The sequence below is a fragment of the Metopolophium dirhodum genome, chromosome 5, assembly GCF_019925205.1.
Source record: "Metopolophium dirhodum isolate CAU chromosome 5, ASM1992520v1, whole genome shotgun sequence".
NCBI lineage: Eukaryota > Metazoa > Arthropoda > Insecta > Hemiptera > Aphididae > Metopolophium > Metopolophium dirhodum.
In genome coordinates, this window is record NC_083564.1 from 23,512,131 (window position 1) to 23,530,350 (window position 18,220).

General features: G+C 27.3%; 1 protein-coding gene across 1 annotated transcript; it reads left to right on the plus strand.

The window, feature by feature from the left end:
* The first annotated feature begins 326 nt into the window (after positions 1-326).
* LOC132945503 (uncharacterized) lies at positions 327-16,505 on the plus strand. Its single transcript, XM_061015274.1, has 9 exons — positions 327-605; positions 3,657-3,743; positions 4,523-4,549; positions 6,454-6,483; positions 6,605-6,693; positions 8,833-8,956; positions 12,499-12,719; positions 14,930-15,184; positions 15,591-16,505. Exons 1-9 carry the CDS (start codon positions 521-523, stop codon positions 15,669-15,671), a joined length of 999 nt encoding a protein of 332 aa, XP_060871257.1. The 5' UTR covers positions 327-520; the 3' UTR covers positions 15,672-16,505.
* Positions 16,506-18,220: the final 1,715 nt, after the last annotated feature.

Below are 18,220 nucleotides of genomic sequence, written 5' to 3' on the forward strand. Positions count from 1 at the left end.
ATATAAAATATAGTGAGTTAAATTGAAACCAGATATTATTAGGTATATAATATTATGTTGTATCAATATTCATTACATATTACCACGACTGTGGTAAAATGACAATTTGACACGTGTTATTATGTTCTGAGTAATTGTATTCATAAATTGAAATGTAAAACTATGAATTTGCCATGACTAATATTGTAGAGTGTCGAATTTTAATTGTCTACGTTTGTTTAACAAATAATTGAAAACAGCTAGGTAAAGTTTTCAAATAGACTGATTATTATAAAATGTGCGCATACAGATGTTATACACCTAATTTATAAATTCTTTTTGTTTTCATATTTTTAGTTGCTTACCTTAAAATACAATATTCATATTACAATCTAGGAGCATAGTGTGCCTTGGTGTGTATTAAAGTACTTTGACGATTGATAAATATATTGTTTGCATTCTCATTGCTACCAAATCACTCGTGACTAAATAATATATAGTATTTTTAAATCATCATTACCCATATACCATATTAAAAACCATGAAAGTCAAACGAAACTTTACTACTGGTATTTTATTAACAATTGCCACACTTATGACGACTACCGATTGTGTTGATAAAAAAGGTAAGTAATATAATAATCAACGATATACACATACATTGTTTTTCTATTCATGCAAATCAGATTAATAACAGTAAAAATAAAATGTATGATTAATGTAACCCATTAAGCATGGCTAGTGGTTTGGTAAATTAATTACAACATATTATGTTAAAAAATACAAAACCTTAAATCAAAAATAATAATATTAATTCCTATATACAAAGCGAATATTTTAACTATGACTATGACTACGGCCATGGCTATAGCTTACAAGTTATCTATTATGTTATTAAATATAATATTATATAGAATTTACCTTTTTGTCGTTGCAAGCTTTCTCATAAATATTAATTTCAACTATTAAAATTGCCTTTTGGTATAGCTGCTACTATGGACAAACGGTCAGTTATCTCTGTTTGTATAACACACGCTTCAATTTGTTTTAATTTAGATTCTGAGGTCCTAACAAAAATATGGTCTAAACAAGAGTAATTGCCTATATATATGGCGTAATAGTAAATATATTAATAGGCATAGGATTTAAAGCTATCATATTTTCTAGAAAACCATTACCTATCAATTTTACTACTACAAATATCAATATTTATATCGCCCACTAAATAGTTCAATCAGTGTCTAAAGTACCCCCCCCCCCAGTCATCTATAGTAATAAAATCATATTATTGGTCGTCGACATATACAGGTTGATTCATTAAGCGTAAAACACTCATTATCTCAAAAAGTATTAATGTTTTTGAAAATATTTTTTTACATAGTTTCAAGTTGTTAAAAAACAATGTTTTTATTAAAAAAATCATATTTTTAAATATTTTTATCCTTATGATATTTTAAGTTTTTTACTTTTTTGTATGACAACATTGAGTTTTAATTTCATTTTCCAAAGCAGAATGTTTACTTTCTTGATTTTTAATCAAGTAAGGGTGGTAACTGAAATGAAAAAAGTCTGAATTTTGAAAACTTTAAGAATTTATGTTAAATAGGAAAATAAGAAAAATGTAACTCAGTAATGATAAGTAGGTGGGTAATTTAGCTAGCTATAATATAAAATAATAATGAGAGGGATTTGATATCACACTCAAGCGGTGTAACCACTTGAATGAATAAAAACGTCGGCGTGAACAGTCCCAAAATATCTATTTTTTAACTTTTCTCCTAAACTATGATAGCTAGAAAGTTGGTTGATAACTCATTAAAAAGGGATTATCAATTAGATACTAAAAGTGTAATTAAAATTTAAAAAAAAAATTATTTAATTTTTCACAGATAAAAAAAAGAGTTATTTTTCGCTAGATTTTCATTTAGGGAGGTAGATTTCCGAAACTGGAGAACGAATTTCGTTGTTTGGAGTTTTGTTAGAATCCCATTGGCTAGGAGAAGTGCAGTGAAGATTTCTAGAACTTTATCTCCAATCGTTATAGTTTACTACAAAGCTGTAAAGCTGAAAACATAAAAAAACGCTAAACGCTAAACGATAAAATTTGTTTTAAATTTTTTTTTATGTTCTGTAATGAATTAACTATTAAAGATAAAGTTCTGAAAATCTTCACTGCACTTCTCCTAACCAATGTGAATCTAACAAGACCACAAAAAATGAAATCCGCTCTCTGGTTTCGGAGTTCTATCTCACTAAATGAAAATGAAAATTATTTTTCATGTGTTCACACCGACATTTTTATGGATTCAAATTGCTATACTTGGGTGTGATATCAGTTAATAAATTTCTAAAAATTATAAATCAAGAAAGTTTACATGCTGATCCCTGACTTGGCAAGCGCTTTCTAAGTATTTTGATACATAAAAATCGAATTCAGGACGAGTAGTTTATGAGTTATATGTATTTAAAGTTTAGACAAGCGGAGTAGTGGATAAACATTTTGCGGGGTAACCCCATACCACTCCGCCCATCAAAACTTTAAATACTTATAACTCACAAACTACTTGCCCTAAATTCAATTTTTATGAATCAAAATACTTAGAAAAATATTCTGCTTTGCAATATGAAATTAAAACTCTATGCCGTCGTTAAAAAAGTAAAAAAACTTAAAAATTATAAAGATAAAAAATATTTTCAAAAACATTAATACTTTTTGAGATGATGAGTGTTTTACGCTTAATGAATCACCCTGTATCCCTGTACCCTGTAGGTACACAATAAGTAACCGTATTTTTGCCATCAATAAATACAGACAATCGTAATATGATTATAATATACCATAATAATACTCATCATAATTATTCTTATAGAAACTAACCATTAAATCATTTATAGCAAAACATGTTAAGACACTATAATTATTTTTGATTTAGTTTTTTCGATGAAAATTACGTTACTAACGATGAATTTATCTTTTACTATAACATTATCTTTATTAATATTATGAAATAAACAAATAGTATTCAGCAACTTGTATTCGTATTATTCCTATAATCATAATATTATGTTATTATGCTATATGTACATTTGAAAGGAAATATTTATAAATTTATAATCTTATTATATGATATTTAATGATTTAATAATTCTAACCGTCATGAATGCATATGACATTATAATGTATTTATATTTTTTTTCTTCAAATCTTTCACAACAACAATTTATTGAATAATGAATATTGATTTATACAATTTATTGAATGCAGTTATCTTATTTCCTTCGGATAAAAATATTTGTCAAGTTTGTATGAAACGATAATAGGTTACAACTTTCCGATGGGAAATAGTATTATTATACAGCTATAGTTTATATAACGATAATATTACTTCTATAATTTGAACAATTTTATTACTTTGATTCTAAATAATTTAATGCGTCGCTAATACCAATAACGTGCATAAAATATAATTTTATTGTGTTTCCAATCAAATTTTATTTTCATTTAATTCATGTCAGAGAAAAGGGTATACATTTAAGTTTTTATTACTATTTATTTTGTATTAGGTATTCACGCAAATTAAAAAGTACGTTTTTTGTATATTATTATTCTTACGAAAGTTTAAACTAATTATGAGCTGGATAATAATAACAATAAAATACAATATTTATGATTCAAGGTGGTCCAGGCAGATTAAGCAGGGCAAGAGATTCGATCATGAGTGTCTTTACTATGAGTCCAAATACTTTTCTAAATTGGAAAACAAGTAATTTGAACATAAAAAATTATTAATTGAATGCGAAATGTAATAATAAAAAAAAAAATTAATAATAATTTAACATATTCTACTAATATTTATTGGTTTTCACTTATAATGAAAACATTTCGCTTAAACAACAATTGTAATTAACTAGAATCAATCATGACCAGTTTATAGTTTTAAATAGGTACCTTTACGCTAATATATTATTATAGTATTAAAAATGTAATGCATTTCAGAAACTCCGATAATCTCAGCAGTTGAGGTATATATAAATAAATAATTAAAAACAAATATAGTATAATATTCAGTGTTGGGAATTGGGATAAGATTAGTACTTATTTTTATCTAGATAAAAATAAGATAATAAGATAAACAATTATTTAGATAAAGATAAATCCATTTATATCAAAATAAAAAAAAGGTAATATTTTTACATATTTTACATTATGATTTAAACACATATTATAATAATTTTAAATGATTGTCGTAAACATAATTATTATTGAAAACTTCTGGAAATTATAAATAAAATATTATAACAATACATTCTCTAAATGTCTGAATGTTTGAAATCTATTTCAACTTCATTCTTTGTTTTAGTTTTGAGTTTGTATTAGGTATAATGATGTGTAGGTATTACGATATTTGTTTCCATCAGAACTCGTTATTTGTAATTAGTTTAATCGTTAGAGTTTAAGTTTAGACAATAGGTCTACATAGATATTTTTAATTATTTATGACATTTACACGTAAACAATACATTAATTATTTTTCTTTCTTAGATTCATTTGCAAGAAACTTTAACAAAGGTAAAAACATATTAATATATTATATTATATATACACAATCAAAATGTATCATCAAAATCCGGCTACTTATATTAACTGTATTAATCAGTATGTTATGCAATTGTTTTAATTCAGCTAATGGGATATGAAACTAGTCTACAGTAACATCAATTTTACTGAATTAAAATTTGTTGAACACAATTTTTTTCAATATTTATAGATTTTGAGTATAGTTATGAATGTATCGGTTATATAATGATGTGGTTATATTTATTTATTTATTTTTGTGTCTGTTATCAACTGTCGCCTATTAGAACAGTAAAAATGCTTTAATCTCAAAAAAGTTCATGTTTGTAAATGTTTTCAGGTAATAATCTAGTTGGTACTTTGGGGCGAGGATGGAAATTATGTATAAAATGTGATATTATGTCAATCTCGAAGCATATATTTATTGACTATAGTCGAGACTCGGGAGCCATGAGAGTTTGTACCCTACTTTCTATTTTGTATTTTTATCTTTCGAGAATTTTGATGGCGTAAATTGTTTTAAATTGCATTTAAAATTGTTGATAATTTTTCCAGAATCGATCAAACATATAGTGTGGGTGGGAGGCTACGTGATTTTGAGCCCTTGAAACTAATTTTTGATTTCAAAGCCGAAATAATATAGGGATTTACAAATTCTGTGACTCAATTTACAATTGTTTGCAATTATTCCGGAGTCGATCGGCTGGAGTTAATAAGGGGCCATGAGAGTTAATATAGCCCAGGACTTTAAGATTCTGAGCGGAATGAAAGAATGTATTGATTTTATATTGATGTATATTTTTTTTCTGTCTGTCATTAATATTTTGGCTAGTAAAAATTCTTCGATTTTCGAGATCAACATCAGTTTTGATAAAAAAAAATTTATATAGTTGGTACTATTCTAGGAGGCCAAAATAGAAAATTCCAAGTAATCTTAAAAAGAGTCAAGAAAAACAAAAAAAATGTATTTTATCAAAAAATAATAACCGAAAACCCTTGAAAGTTGAAATGTTCACCTAATATTTATATTAGTATTTTCCATAAATGGTAACATTTCATAAATATTTCGACTATTTGTTGAACTAGTTATAGCCCTGAGAAATAAACCTTTTTCATTTTTATTTATACGTTTTCTGAAAATTTATAAATGTTAAAATCAAATTTAAATCTGTTTACAATTTATTGGGAATCGGTCGTACAGGATTCGGCGGGAAGTTACATGAACTTAGACTTCATGACCTTATTTTTGACTTAATGGGCAAGGGTGCCATTCATGTATACATTTTTCTTCATTTTCTTCGCCCTTTGTTCACAACATCTCTATTGGACTCTGCCCTCCCTCCCACCACAGCTATTTTTGTTTCGTTCTCTATTCTGTCTATCAACATCTCCTTCGACATTCTTATCCTTCCAATTCTTTTTACAATGATTTCCACAGCCACTTTCATGTCTCCTCATGGATGACCAAACCATCTGAACTATCATTCACCCCCTCATTTGATCTACAATTTGGCCATTACGGTTTTAAAAATTAAATTTTAATTTGTTTGCAATCGTCACTGAATCGGGGCGGAGGCGGGGCGGAGGGACTTCATGTACATTCATCGTCCTCCTAATTCGTCGTTAATTAGGCTAGTATTCGCAGAATACACACGTTGAGAACATTGCTAGCCAAGTAAATTGATCGTCCTACTATACTCTATGGATTAGTTTTATGTACCACAAACTGAATCAAAAAATATATGTATTACGTACAAAGTTAAACAGTGTTTCCTGTTTCCGAAATATATTATATTATATACATTATACGTACATAACACATTGTAGTAGGTATTATACATTCAAACATGCTTGAATTATAAAATATATTTACTTTTTCATTAAATATTTGTTTTCAGCCATTGGATTTGCACCTATTGTTAAAGAAAGTACGTCTATATTTTTATTTACTCAAAGTTAAAACGTATAATATGTGAGGTGTAACTAATTTTTTATTATTTCATGAAATCAAATAAAATTCTTAATACTAATAATTTATAAGTTGTCTAGATAACATTGAGGAACTATTGAAGTTAATATCAGACGAGGCTGATCTAATTAAAATTGGAGCATTTAGAAAACTTAACAAGCTGTCCGGTGTACGTTTGTATAAATTTTTTTTTTAAATCGTAATAATCATATTAAGGATTTGAGTTTAGTGATAACTAAAAAAATTTAATTAACAAAATGTTTATACAATAGGTTAGTGGCGTATTTTCAATTTTTTGTGGGGGGGGGGAGGGTCTAAATATTTTATTTTATATATTATTAACTTTTTCTTGTGTAGGTAAAACATTTATAGTAGGTTTGAAAAAAGTCTGAATGTTGAGTTGCTTTTTAGAAGTCATAATTGTGATCTGTTTAGAATAATATATAAAATACATTAATATAAATATAAATATTATGAATAATGCGTATACCTATAGTGTATACAAGCATTGTAAATTTGAAAGTATAACAATTTGGGTAGTGCATCAAATAAAAATCAGAACATTTAAATTTTTTTCATTTTACATGTTACATCAAACAATTATATTTGTAAATTAAATCAATTAGGAATTAGCAATTACCTTAGGTCCTTACTTTCTTGTTAAGTGTTCGTGTATTCGTGTAGCGACTACAATATTACGTCGATAACAAACTGCAAATTATTACGGCTGAACAAACGCAGACTGCCTACTTTTATAGTCTATAATAGACGGCGTACTAATATAGTTATATATACTACACATAGTTACTTTCAAGAGTAAAAACTTTCTAACAGGTACTTTTCAAATTAATTGAAAAAGCAAAACAATAATTAGGGAATAAAGGGAATTTTTAAGCAATCCTAGTTTTACGACAAAATTAATAACAGTATAGATTGTACGATACTTGAATTTTACATCTAATATTTATTTTATATTAACATATTCTACTCCTACCTATACAGGCTACAATGCTAAATGATATAATTTTCAAAATATTTTGTAATTTTTTGGAATTTTTTGAATTATTTACAATACAATATTGTATAAGTGGTTCTTACTATAGTTAAAAATTTTGAAATTCCATTTTTTATATGCGTTTAAAAGATCAATCTTAACGAAATTCGTTAACAATTGCAAATGTTTACTATTTATGTTTTTTTTTAATGTATACCATTTTAAATTTTAATACTATTAAGACTTGAAAATGTAACACACATTTTTTATTACTCATAAGTATTGTCGTTAGTTTAGGAGTTAATTTAGAATTAAAAAAGTTTGGCGTAAAGTCACAGTATTTATTTATTAGAGTTTAATGTTCAAATGTTGACAACATTTCTTATTCAAACGTGTTAATTATGTTTTCTATTTAAAAAAAAAAATACCCTGAAAATTACATTATAACTTGAATTGTGTTCTTTTATACACGATAAAAATTTCAAAATATTAAGACCTAACCTAACATAGTTAATAAGAAATTTAAAAATTTTTAAAATTTTATTTTTTTATTTTTTATAAGTTAATAAAAAAACCATGGTATAAATAGGAGATATACAATTTTAACTTTTTATAAATTTTGGTTTCAAATTAGTTTACAAATTTTCGTGATTATGATTAATTTTAAATACTTATAATATATAGTCAGGTTTTTTTTCGGGGGGGGGGGGGGGGGCTGATCAACTTTTACACTTTTACACATTAAATACGTCCTAGCACAGATAGCTGAAAAGTGTTAATACTTATAGAACATTTTTAAATATTTTAAATACAATTTAAGACTTTTCAAGCAACATTTATAGACCATTAAAAAAAATTTTTAATTTTCTTAACATTTTGGGGGGGGGCTGCAGCCCCTTCTGACCCTCCCCTGGCTACGCCACTGTAACTACCGTATCTTTAATATTTTTGAATATCTATTCATAACAAATTATGAGGAAATTTGTATTAAGTCTTTATTTATTTATAAATATTTATTGTAATAAAAAACTAAAATAAATAAAAAATAAATAATGACTATAAAAAACTCAAAAGGTGTCAAAATATTTTTTTAATTTTACAATGTAAAGAAAAAGTAAATATAAATATTTGGTTAAAATGTCGAGTATCACTGGTTGTTTGTTTTCGAATTAGGTACATCAAAATAATAGTCATTCCACGATAAATCATTAGTTGACAAACAGAAAATGTTAAAAAATTTAAATTTTAAACGCTTGCCTTTAAAAACATTTAAAATTTTAAAAAACGCATCATTAATATTGTTTATCTATTTAGACTGCTACAACTGAGGAGAAAAAAAAAAAATTAGTTCTTGCAAAACTTCAAGCCACCATTGAATTGGTAAAATATTATGGTACTACATGGAATTGTCCTAAGGTAAAATGGACACTTGCCCAAGGTAAGTTCATAAGCTTTAACTTTTGTAATTAAAATGCCAATTGCTGTACAGCTCTTGATTTTGTATTTTATCTAAATTATTGTTTATTTATTGAGCTTTCGAAACTTTGAGGCTTAACTCTTTATGATAGTGCCTATTGAGGAATTTTGTTTGTACAATGTATAGTGTAAAATTAATTTAAAAACACTGATTAATTAATTTTAATTTTAGATTCTGAGCGGTGTTATGTATATAACTTTACAATGAAATGAGTTTTTTTTGTGTCTGTCATCAGCTTTTGGGACAGTATAGAAATGCTTTAATTTTCTTCAACAGAATCTTTCCTGGTAGGAAAGTGAATCTAGTTGGAGGCAGAGGCGTATTTACGATTTTGGCGTCCTAGGTACACACATTTTAGCACCCCTTTTTTTTCAGTTTCTTTTAACTCATTGTCACAAAAAAACTTTTAAGCCCCCTCCAATTTACAATTTACTTTTTATCTCCGTTAAAAGTGCAAGACTTGAAACCGGTAGATATAAACCGTTAAAAAACCGAAAATAAAATCAAAAACGAAACCGAAAAAAAATGGATATCGGTATTATAATTAAAAACCAAAACCGAAAATATTATTTAAAAATGTATTTTTTTTGAAAATCTTTGTATCTTGACATTTTGAAAAGTTTACTTTACACAACAGGCGAATCGAATGCTTGATCCGGCGATTCAAAAAAATTAATAAACTAAGAATGAATGTAAATAGTCCAGGCCTTGAAACCGATATTAAATCCAAAACCGAAATATTTCCAATCGGTTTCAAGCCCTGTAAAAGTGATAACCCAAAATGTAAATTATTGCATTTATGCTTCAACTAATTTAGAGAATGCTTTTATTTTATCATTACCACTCTATTTATTCCTAATAAAAAAGTCAACTTTTATAATCAAATAAACAAATTATTATTTTAGATTTTTGCCTTTTTTTATAAAAATATAATAAAATACATTATATAGGGTGTATCTTATGTCATTGTACGCGGGTTTTTTTTAACGATTATGGATCGATGACATGGAATTTCGTTAAAGCAAAAAAAGACGTGTTTCCTTATTTTGAACAGACAATTTTTTTATAACAATTTCAAAATTTTTAAACACGCAGGTGTACCAGTAGCAAAATCAACTTTATTTTTTCAAATAGCAACTCCTATATTTTTTAATAGGTTCTGGTAAAGCCTTTTTTTCTGTAAATTTTGATAGTCAAATAATCAGTTTTGGTTCGCTAGTTTATTAACTATGACCCTCTAAAGTTTAGTAAAATCTGCATTAAAGTGCATTAAATTGAAATAATTGGTATAGGTTTAATTTACAAGAGCTAAATACATTTTTCTTATAACTAACTTTTATAATTTGAAATTTGAACCATAAGTTCCCTATGTTGGTAGGTATCGCATGCAAAGTATGAATTTAGCAGTTGAGCAGTTTGCCAGTTTAGCAGTTTGAGTTCTTTAAGAATTATTTAATATTCGTGATTTAAAATAAACTATTTGCAAGATATTTAGGTAGATAAATAGTCAATCTCAATATAGGTTTGTAACCTAACTAGTTTGTAACTTAACTTAGGGATACTTTTAATCTAAGTTAATCACAGATTTTTAACCTTATTATAATAAGAATCAAATACCATTAGGTACCTTAGTCATTAGCCGCCTAATAAAGAATCCAAATTAATGCTATTGTAAGAAAAGTATGATAGGAATTTATGATAGGAAAAGTACGAAATAAAATTTTAATTTTAAATGTCCAAAACTAAAAAATAAGAGGGGTTATGAATTTCAACTCTAAAATTCATACTTTGCAAGCGATACCTACCAATAAGTATTTCCTATACATGGTTCAAATTTCAAGTTTATCCCACTACCTGGTACGAGGAGAGCACTACAAAACATTGCACATGTTTTTTTTTTGAGTGTCATTAGATTACTGATTAAACTACTTGAGTGTATAAAAAAGGTAGTTATAAGAAAAAAATTATTTAGATCTTGTAAATTAAACCTATACCAATTATTTCAATTTAATGCACTTTAATGCAGATTTTACTAAACTTTAGAGGGTCATAGTTAATAAACTAGCGAACCAAAACTGATGATTTGACTGTCAACATTTTCATAAAAAAAAAGCTTTACCAGAATCCATTAAAAAATATAGTAGTTGCCACTTGAAAAAATAAAGTTGATTTTGCTATTGGTACATCTGCGTGTTGAAAAATTTTGAAATTGTTATAAAAAAATTGCCTGTTAAAAATAAAGAAACACGTCTTTTTTCGTGTTAACGAAATCCTATGTCATCGATCCATAATCGTTAAAAAACCTCGCGTACCATGACATAAGACACAACCTGTACATAGAAATATAAAAGATATTATAACTTATAAGAAGGATACAGGTTATCACTTATATAATTTCTAAACAAGTATAAAATAAAAAAATAAATAATTTTTTTTGTTATAAGACGGCCCTTTGAGGACTAAGATGTTGGCACCCCGAGTCAATTGCCCCCTGTCTCCCCCTCCTAAATACGCTATTGGTTGGAGGGTCAAAAGTAAATAATTCCTAATAATTTTCAAAATCGAAGATTGACAGAAAAACAAAAAAAAAATGGATACATGATACAATTTTGACTTGTTTTGAGTTATTTATAGCCATTTTAATTTTTAATTTTTTTAGATTTTTATTTGATAAATGTCATTGAAATGTTATTCGTTGTTGTAAAAAAACTTGAAAACGTATGCAATGTTCCTTATAAGTTGTTATAATAACAGTTGATGAACATTAAACACCCTTATACACGATTTTTTTTTAAGTATTTAAAGCTTAGGTTTTAACATTTTTCAATATGATAGACTATTATTCAAAGCTGGGAGAAGTTAATAATTTTTTTTAACTCAGTTAAGTTAAGTTAATATGCATCAATAACAAAAAGTTAAAAGTTAAAAGTTAATTTAACTATAGGTTAACTCAGTTAAGTTAAAAGTTAATACACACTTTTTGTTAACTTTTTATTAAGTTAAAAAAAAGTTAATTTGTTTATACAACGCTAGCGTACTTAATTTTTTTCCAACCCAAAACTAAACTATAGGATATAGTGTTTAAACTTCATACAGTTCTTCCATATAAGTTAGATTCGAATGATATAAACTTTAAACAATTTTCGATACATATTTTTTGACATGAAAACGAAATAGATTGAAATAGTTAAATATTATAAAAATAAAAATAAAATAAATTAACTTAACTTACTTCTTAAAATGAAAAATTAACTCGTTAATTTCACGCTAATTAAGAAAGAAATTTAGTAAGTTAACAGTTAGGTTAATGAAAAGACAAAAGTAACTAGTTAAGTTAAAAAGTTAAAATAAAATTAATTTTTTAACTCGTCAATGCCCAGCCTTGCTATTGTTATAGACCATCATCGCTCCGAATCGTTTTTCGTATACAGTGATTATAGAATTCAAAAAGAACTCATATAAATTAAATGCTACAATACCTAAAGTATTTTAACCACTTTTAGGGATGTACTATGCACACAGCTGTGTAAAATTATTTGGAGAAGATAAACAGGGTGAATGTCTCAGAAAGAAAATTCAGTTGTTCACCGCATTTATGTTCACTTATAAGTTAGAAATCAATCGATTTACGAAATTTTTTTTGAACAGAATGAATGCACAAGCCAATAAATACCTTCCAGGAGATAAAACGTTAAAATTTATCAATACGAAAACAGCGTGCGAAGTAAATAAAAACTATCTAATAAGCTAATTATTTCAAATTATGAAATATTATTCTTTTTGGACTATAAACTATTATACCAACGATACCAATATTATTGACGATATTTATTGTACCTCGAGGTAACGATCGTTTAGTATTACAGGTACTTACTACTTACTATTACGGTGTTACCTGTTATAGTCTTAAGCCTTAACATGTTAATATTACTCTGTCTGAAGTCTTAAGTTATTGTCATGCGTTTGGGTGAATTACTTTTTTACACACATAGAAAAAGTAATGTCTTTGAGCGAGTATGATACAGAATAAAAGTTAAATTGTTAATTTGTAAAGATTAAGATAAAAATAAATATCATTAATTTTATATGTCATACTATATTTTATACCAATTGTAATTATCCATAGTACTTAAAAATTTTAATTATCATGTTATAATGTTAAACATTATGTAAACTTTCAATATCCCTAGATTTAGGTAGCCTTAGGCTAGGAAAGTCTTATGTTTAAAAAAAAAAAAAGATAAAAATATATAAAATCTATATAATCTATAGGGATTTTATATCAATCTAAATATGGCACATTCTTTCAATTTTTAATCACGCGCACTTATATTTTACTTACATATTATTTTAATTTTAATAATATTTTAAATTGATTTTTAATCATTCTAATTCTTTTTCACACACACAAAAATACAATCCACTTTAAATGATACCCGTGGAATTCACGGACATTCCCAGGTCTGTCTGTCAAAATGAGAGGGAAAATGGATTGACAAAATAAAAATCCCAGGATATTAAAAAAAGGTCACCCAAACACATTACAATAGATTACTCAAACACATTGCATTTTTTAAAAATTAACACAAACGCAAACTACTCCAAAATATTACACTTATGTTATTATTACCCCAGTCGTATTTAATAAACTTGAATTCCATTCCCCCCATAGCAAAATAATATATTGTTTTGACGTTTGGTATACTCCGTACTTGGGCTCAGTATCTTAAAAATAAAAGGTACCTAATCAATAAACTCCAAATTACAACAGCTCCGCCCACTTCTCCGATCCAAGATATCGACTAGAAAAAAAATTATTAATTTATAAAGCAATTATCAGACAAGTGCGTATTTCTACGGAATCCAGATATGGATTTCTGCTCTGCCAAACGTCCAACTTAAGAATAGTTAGGTTAAGTTAGGTTAGGTACCGGTCTTTCAATCACTTTGCCTACGTAAAATTGTATCTGCCCATTAGATCATCAAAAATAATTATCGCTCCACAATGAACGCTTATAAAAGTATATATAGGTACTCAATTTAACAAAAATCATAATTTCTTTCATTTCATTCAAAGTGTACTCACCATCAAAACCCACTTGTTAATCGATTATCCTTCCGCACAATCAATGATAAGTGATAACCTCCAGTGACGTCTCAAACGCGCAAATGATTACACAGCAACATACACAATTTTATATATTTACGCGACTAGTATACTGACTCAGGAGAATACAGGATAACAACTCTGAGGTTCTTATGGTCGTCGTCGTCTTCGAATACAGTTTGATAAACTAAATGCAATAATGATACTATCATGTAACACCTTACAGTACATTGTATGTTAGAAAGAATACAACATTTATTCTAATATATTTGAATTAAAAACAAAATATTTATAGATACTTACATTAAATTTAATTTTAACCATGTACACTAGTTTGATAGTTTATATTATAATTACCTAAACTCACCCTATATTATTATATTATTATTTCCCAAATATTCACTTTTAAGTATAGAGTTTCAAGTGTTATTAATGGCTTCTTATCATGTAATCATGTTATGTATGTCCCTTAACCTATATGCTTATAATTGTGAAAATTTTGTATAGAATGTGTATATTATTGTGAAATCAAAAAAAAAAAAAAGTATAGAGTTGTATAATATATTATACCATGTAACATTTTTACATTGTATGACTTTAATTCTTAAAATCACTGGAGACAACATATACAAACAATGCATAAGGTACCTTACTATTGTTTGTAGAAACAGACGTCGTTTGTGTAGATCATAAATATGAACAATAAACGGTATAAAATGCATATTTTATAGAAACAAATAACACTCCATTCGATGTCATTTACTTATTTCTATCATATTACATATTATGTTTTCAGTTTTATTTTAACATGATTGTTATTTTTTCAGATGAAATTTTTCCAAGATAATAAAAACATTTTTTTAAGAACAGCAATGAAACTGTACATGGGTTCTTCTAATAAGAATAAGAATTATAATTGTGTTAATGAATTATTGCCATTTGAAGATGATGCAAAGGAAGTTGGTTCATACCCTGGTGAAATTCATTATTTAATAGCCAAAGCATATGGTTACCAAAATAATTATTCAAAGGCTTTAGAACATCTTCGTAAGGCACGTAAAACAGACGTTGTAGACGCAAAGGTAATACAAATTTAAAAACAAAAACCTTATAGTATACTAACCAAAAAATATGTATCGAACTTTTATAAAAATGTTGAACTATAAATATCAATGCTCAACGAATAGTTCACACATTCCGAGTGAAGTGGAATTCAAAAATAATGAGCCATATAATATCACGGACTCTAAAGTCCGGGACTTTAAATGACCGGACCGTAAAATCCCGGAAAGCAAAAACCTCACCTAACCGTACAATTACAATTATTACCCGGGATTTTACATGCGTAAATACCCTGTGAATTGTATTTGCATAAGTTTTGTTTTTAACTATAATTGTTTCAATTATTGTCTTGTTGTACTTAAAATATAATAGGTATAGTAACTATATAATAATATACTAATATAAGTTTATGTTTTTTATTGACAGACTCGTGAAACCAATAAAAAAGTACAAGCTTATTATGAAAAAATATACACTCGTATAAATGCAATTGGCAATAGCAAATAAGCAATTGTAAAAAATTACGGATACAACTCTAATACTTATTTTAGTTTTGTTTGTATTAAAAAAAAAAACACACACAGGTTTAAAATACAATTATTTATTACGTTTTATGTATTTCAATAAAGTCCTCTAAAATTTAAAATTTTTTTAGTTTTTTTTTGCTATGAATTTAAATTAACTTAATACAAGGCTCCTGATATATATTGTTTTTTTTTTTTTTATTATTATTTTAAGCCTCTAGTATCTTTATCTTTATATATTATTAAAACGTGAGGCGATTTCTTGGGACAGTTATATCTGAAGTTCTACCGGGCCGAATTTCACAATTTTTTTTTTAAACGAAAGTACTCGGTGTGTAGATAAGCCATCAAAAGGAATCAAATTGTTTTGTTTTTGGTAGAATATTTACAGTTTTCCGGTGTATAAATATCTTGCGTATACCTATCTATAAATGTAATTAAATCTTAAGGGGATTCGATACCGTGATTTTCTGTTTTTGTCTAACACACGCGCGACATAGTATTTTAGACGTGTTTTTTGCCAAACATTCAAATTGATCTATTGAAGCGATAAGAATTCTGAAAACAGATTTGAATTTGTCATCAAGTCTACTTAAAAACGACTTTCCCATAATTTTGATTTTTTTATTTTAGCTTCTCCAAAAATTGAAATACAAAAATGTTTAAATACTCTTTTTTAATATGACGTTTTCTGGAATTTGGAGGATAATATCAAAAATGTGGCAAAGTCGATTTCAAGTAGACTTGACGACGAATTCAAATCTGTTTTCAGAATTCTTATCGCTTCAATAGATCAATTTGAATGTTTGGCAAAAAACACGTCTAAAATACTATGTCGCGCGTGTGTTAAACAAAAACAGAAAATCACGGTATCGAATCCTCTTAAGAAATTAAATTATTGTCCATTATATGTTTTTCCTTTACATTAATTGCACATTATTCTAACGATGTATAAATAAAAGTATGATACATCTTTATATTTATTTATAATATACAATTATTCAAAGATTTGTTTTTTCCCACCGTACCCCGGCAGCGACGGGTAATTCAGCTAGTAAACTATAATAGCTTGACAATTACATAAAATATATATTGTTACAATAGTAGTTGAATAATATTAAAATTACATATGCTATTATTGTTTATAAGTTGTTTTTTTTGTTGGTATGTTTTTTGAAAGTCACGTTCCGTAACCTCCAACAAATCCTTGGACCCACCCCTGATCGCAATACTATAATATTGTATTTAATAATAGGTATACTGACACGTGGTTCAACAAGTGCCTGCGTCAATGCAGTTACAAGGGTAAGTAAGGAGGATGGTAAGGGTGTGTCGTAAGTGGTTTCGGTTTATTAATAATTACGAGATAGTATATTAATATTGACTACCTACATTGAGCTTATTACTTATATTGACATGTTATTTTCTACTCGTCTGCAGGTCAGTGGGCTATCATGTCGATATGCGTCATACCACAATACAAACTGCAGAATAAAACCTTTATCTACCAATTATATTAATTTTAAAGATTGCGTTTTAATCGCAAGTCCGTCTTTATATTTATTATTTACATAATATTATATTATTGTAACTGCATTTCTGAGCGGACCGAAGAAGCTAGTGGTTTTACAATGGTGTTTTTTTTTTTGTTTTTTTTATCCTGTATACAAAATTTCTACCAGAATGAGGTGCTTCGATTTCAACATATACTAGTACCTTATATTTTAGCAAATTTGATCAACATGGTACTTTAGAAAGGTCATTTTTCGATTTTCTCAATAGTTATTTAATGCCACAAGAAAAACTACCGACAAATTACGAAACGCCGCTAAAAATGTGATTTTAATTTCTAACACTTTGTTTACCACCATAGCAACGAGTAAAAAATTATAATATTAACTTAACTTACTGGCTATAATAAATAATAACAACATACGAAATCCAGACTGACAAACCGTCTCCACTCAGAATCGTTTTTCTTATGCAATGATATTGAATTCAAGTTTAATACAATCCATTATACATTGACCCACTTGTAACCTACTGTACAGCAGAGTGACATCCACTAGCCCGCTTTTTAAAATTATTTTGTGTTCCATAATATCGTACGCCCGTACGGCACATTTCGACCACAACGGCGGCGGGCAAAAACCTTTCACAATTGATTCCATTAATATTATAACGCACCGCTTCCTTTATAGTTTATAATATGCTCTGCGAATATTTTTGTTCGTCGTAGTGGCATCGCAGAATTTGGTCCGTACATGTATACAACAATAATATATAGCGCAAAGAAGGCAGGAAATTCTCAGTCGTTGTCGGTGTCGACAACAATATAATATTTTATATATAAATATTGGTACCTACACGTATCTACCTTAAGGACTAATCGCCAAACTACTACTGGTATTACACTGCGTGTGCGGGTGTGGTCGGCTTCTTTACCCACCTATATACCTTTACCCTTCCCGGTCAGTGGATCTTAATAGAAATAATTTTGTACCTCAATATTCATGTCCAAATAAAGGTCAA

Bases quoted from the DNA above. Each gene is read 5' to 3' on its own strand.
- LOC132945503 (XM_061015274.1), top strand. From the start codon at position 521: ATGAAAGTCAAACGAAACTTTACTACTGGTATTTTATTAACAATTGCC. The intron at 606-3,656 runs GTAAGTAATATA...TTATGATTCAAG, and splicing joins CGATTGTGTTGATAAAAAAG to GTGGTCCAGGCAGATTAAGC. The intron at 8,957-12,498 runs GTAAGTTCATAA...AACCACTTTTAG, and splicing joins AAAATGGACACTTGCCCAAG to GGATGTACTATGCACACAGC.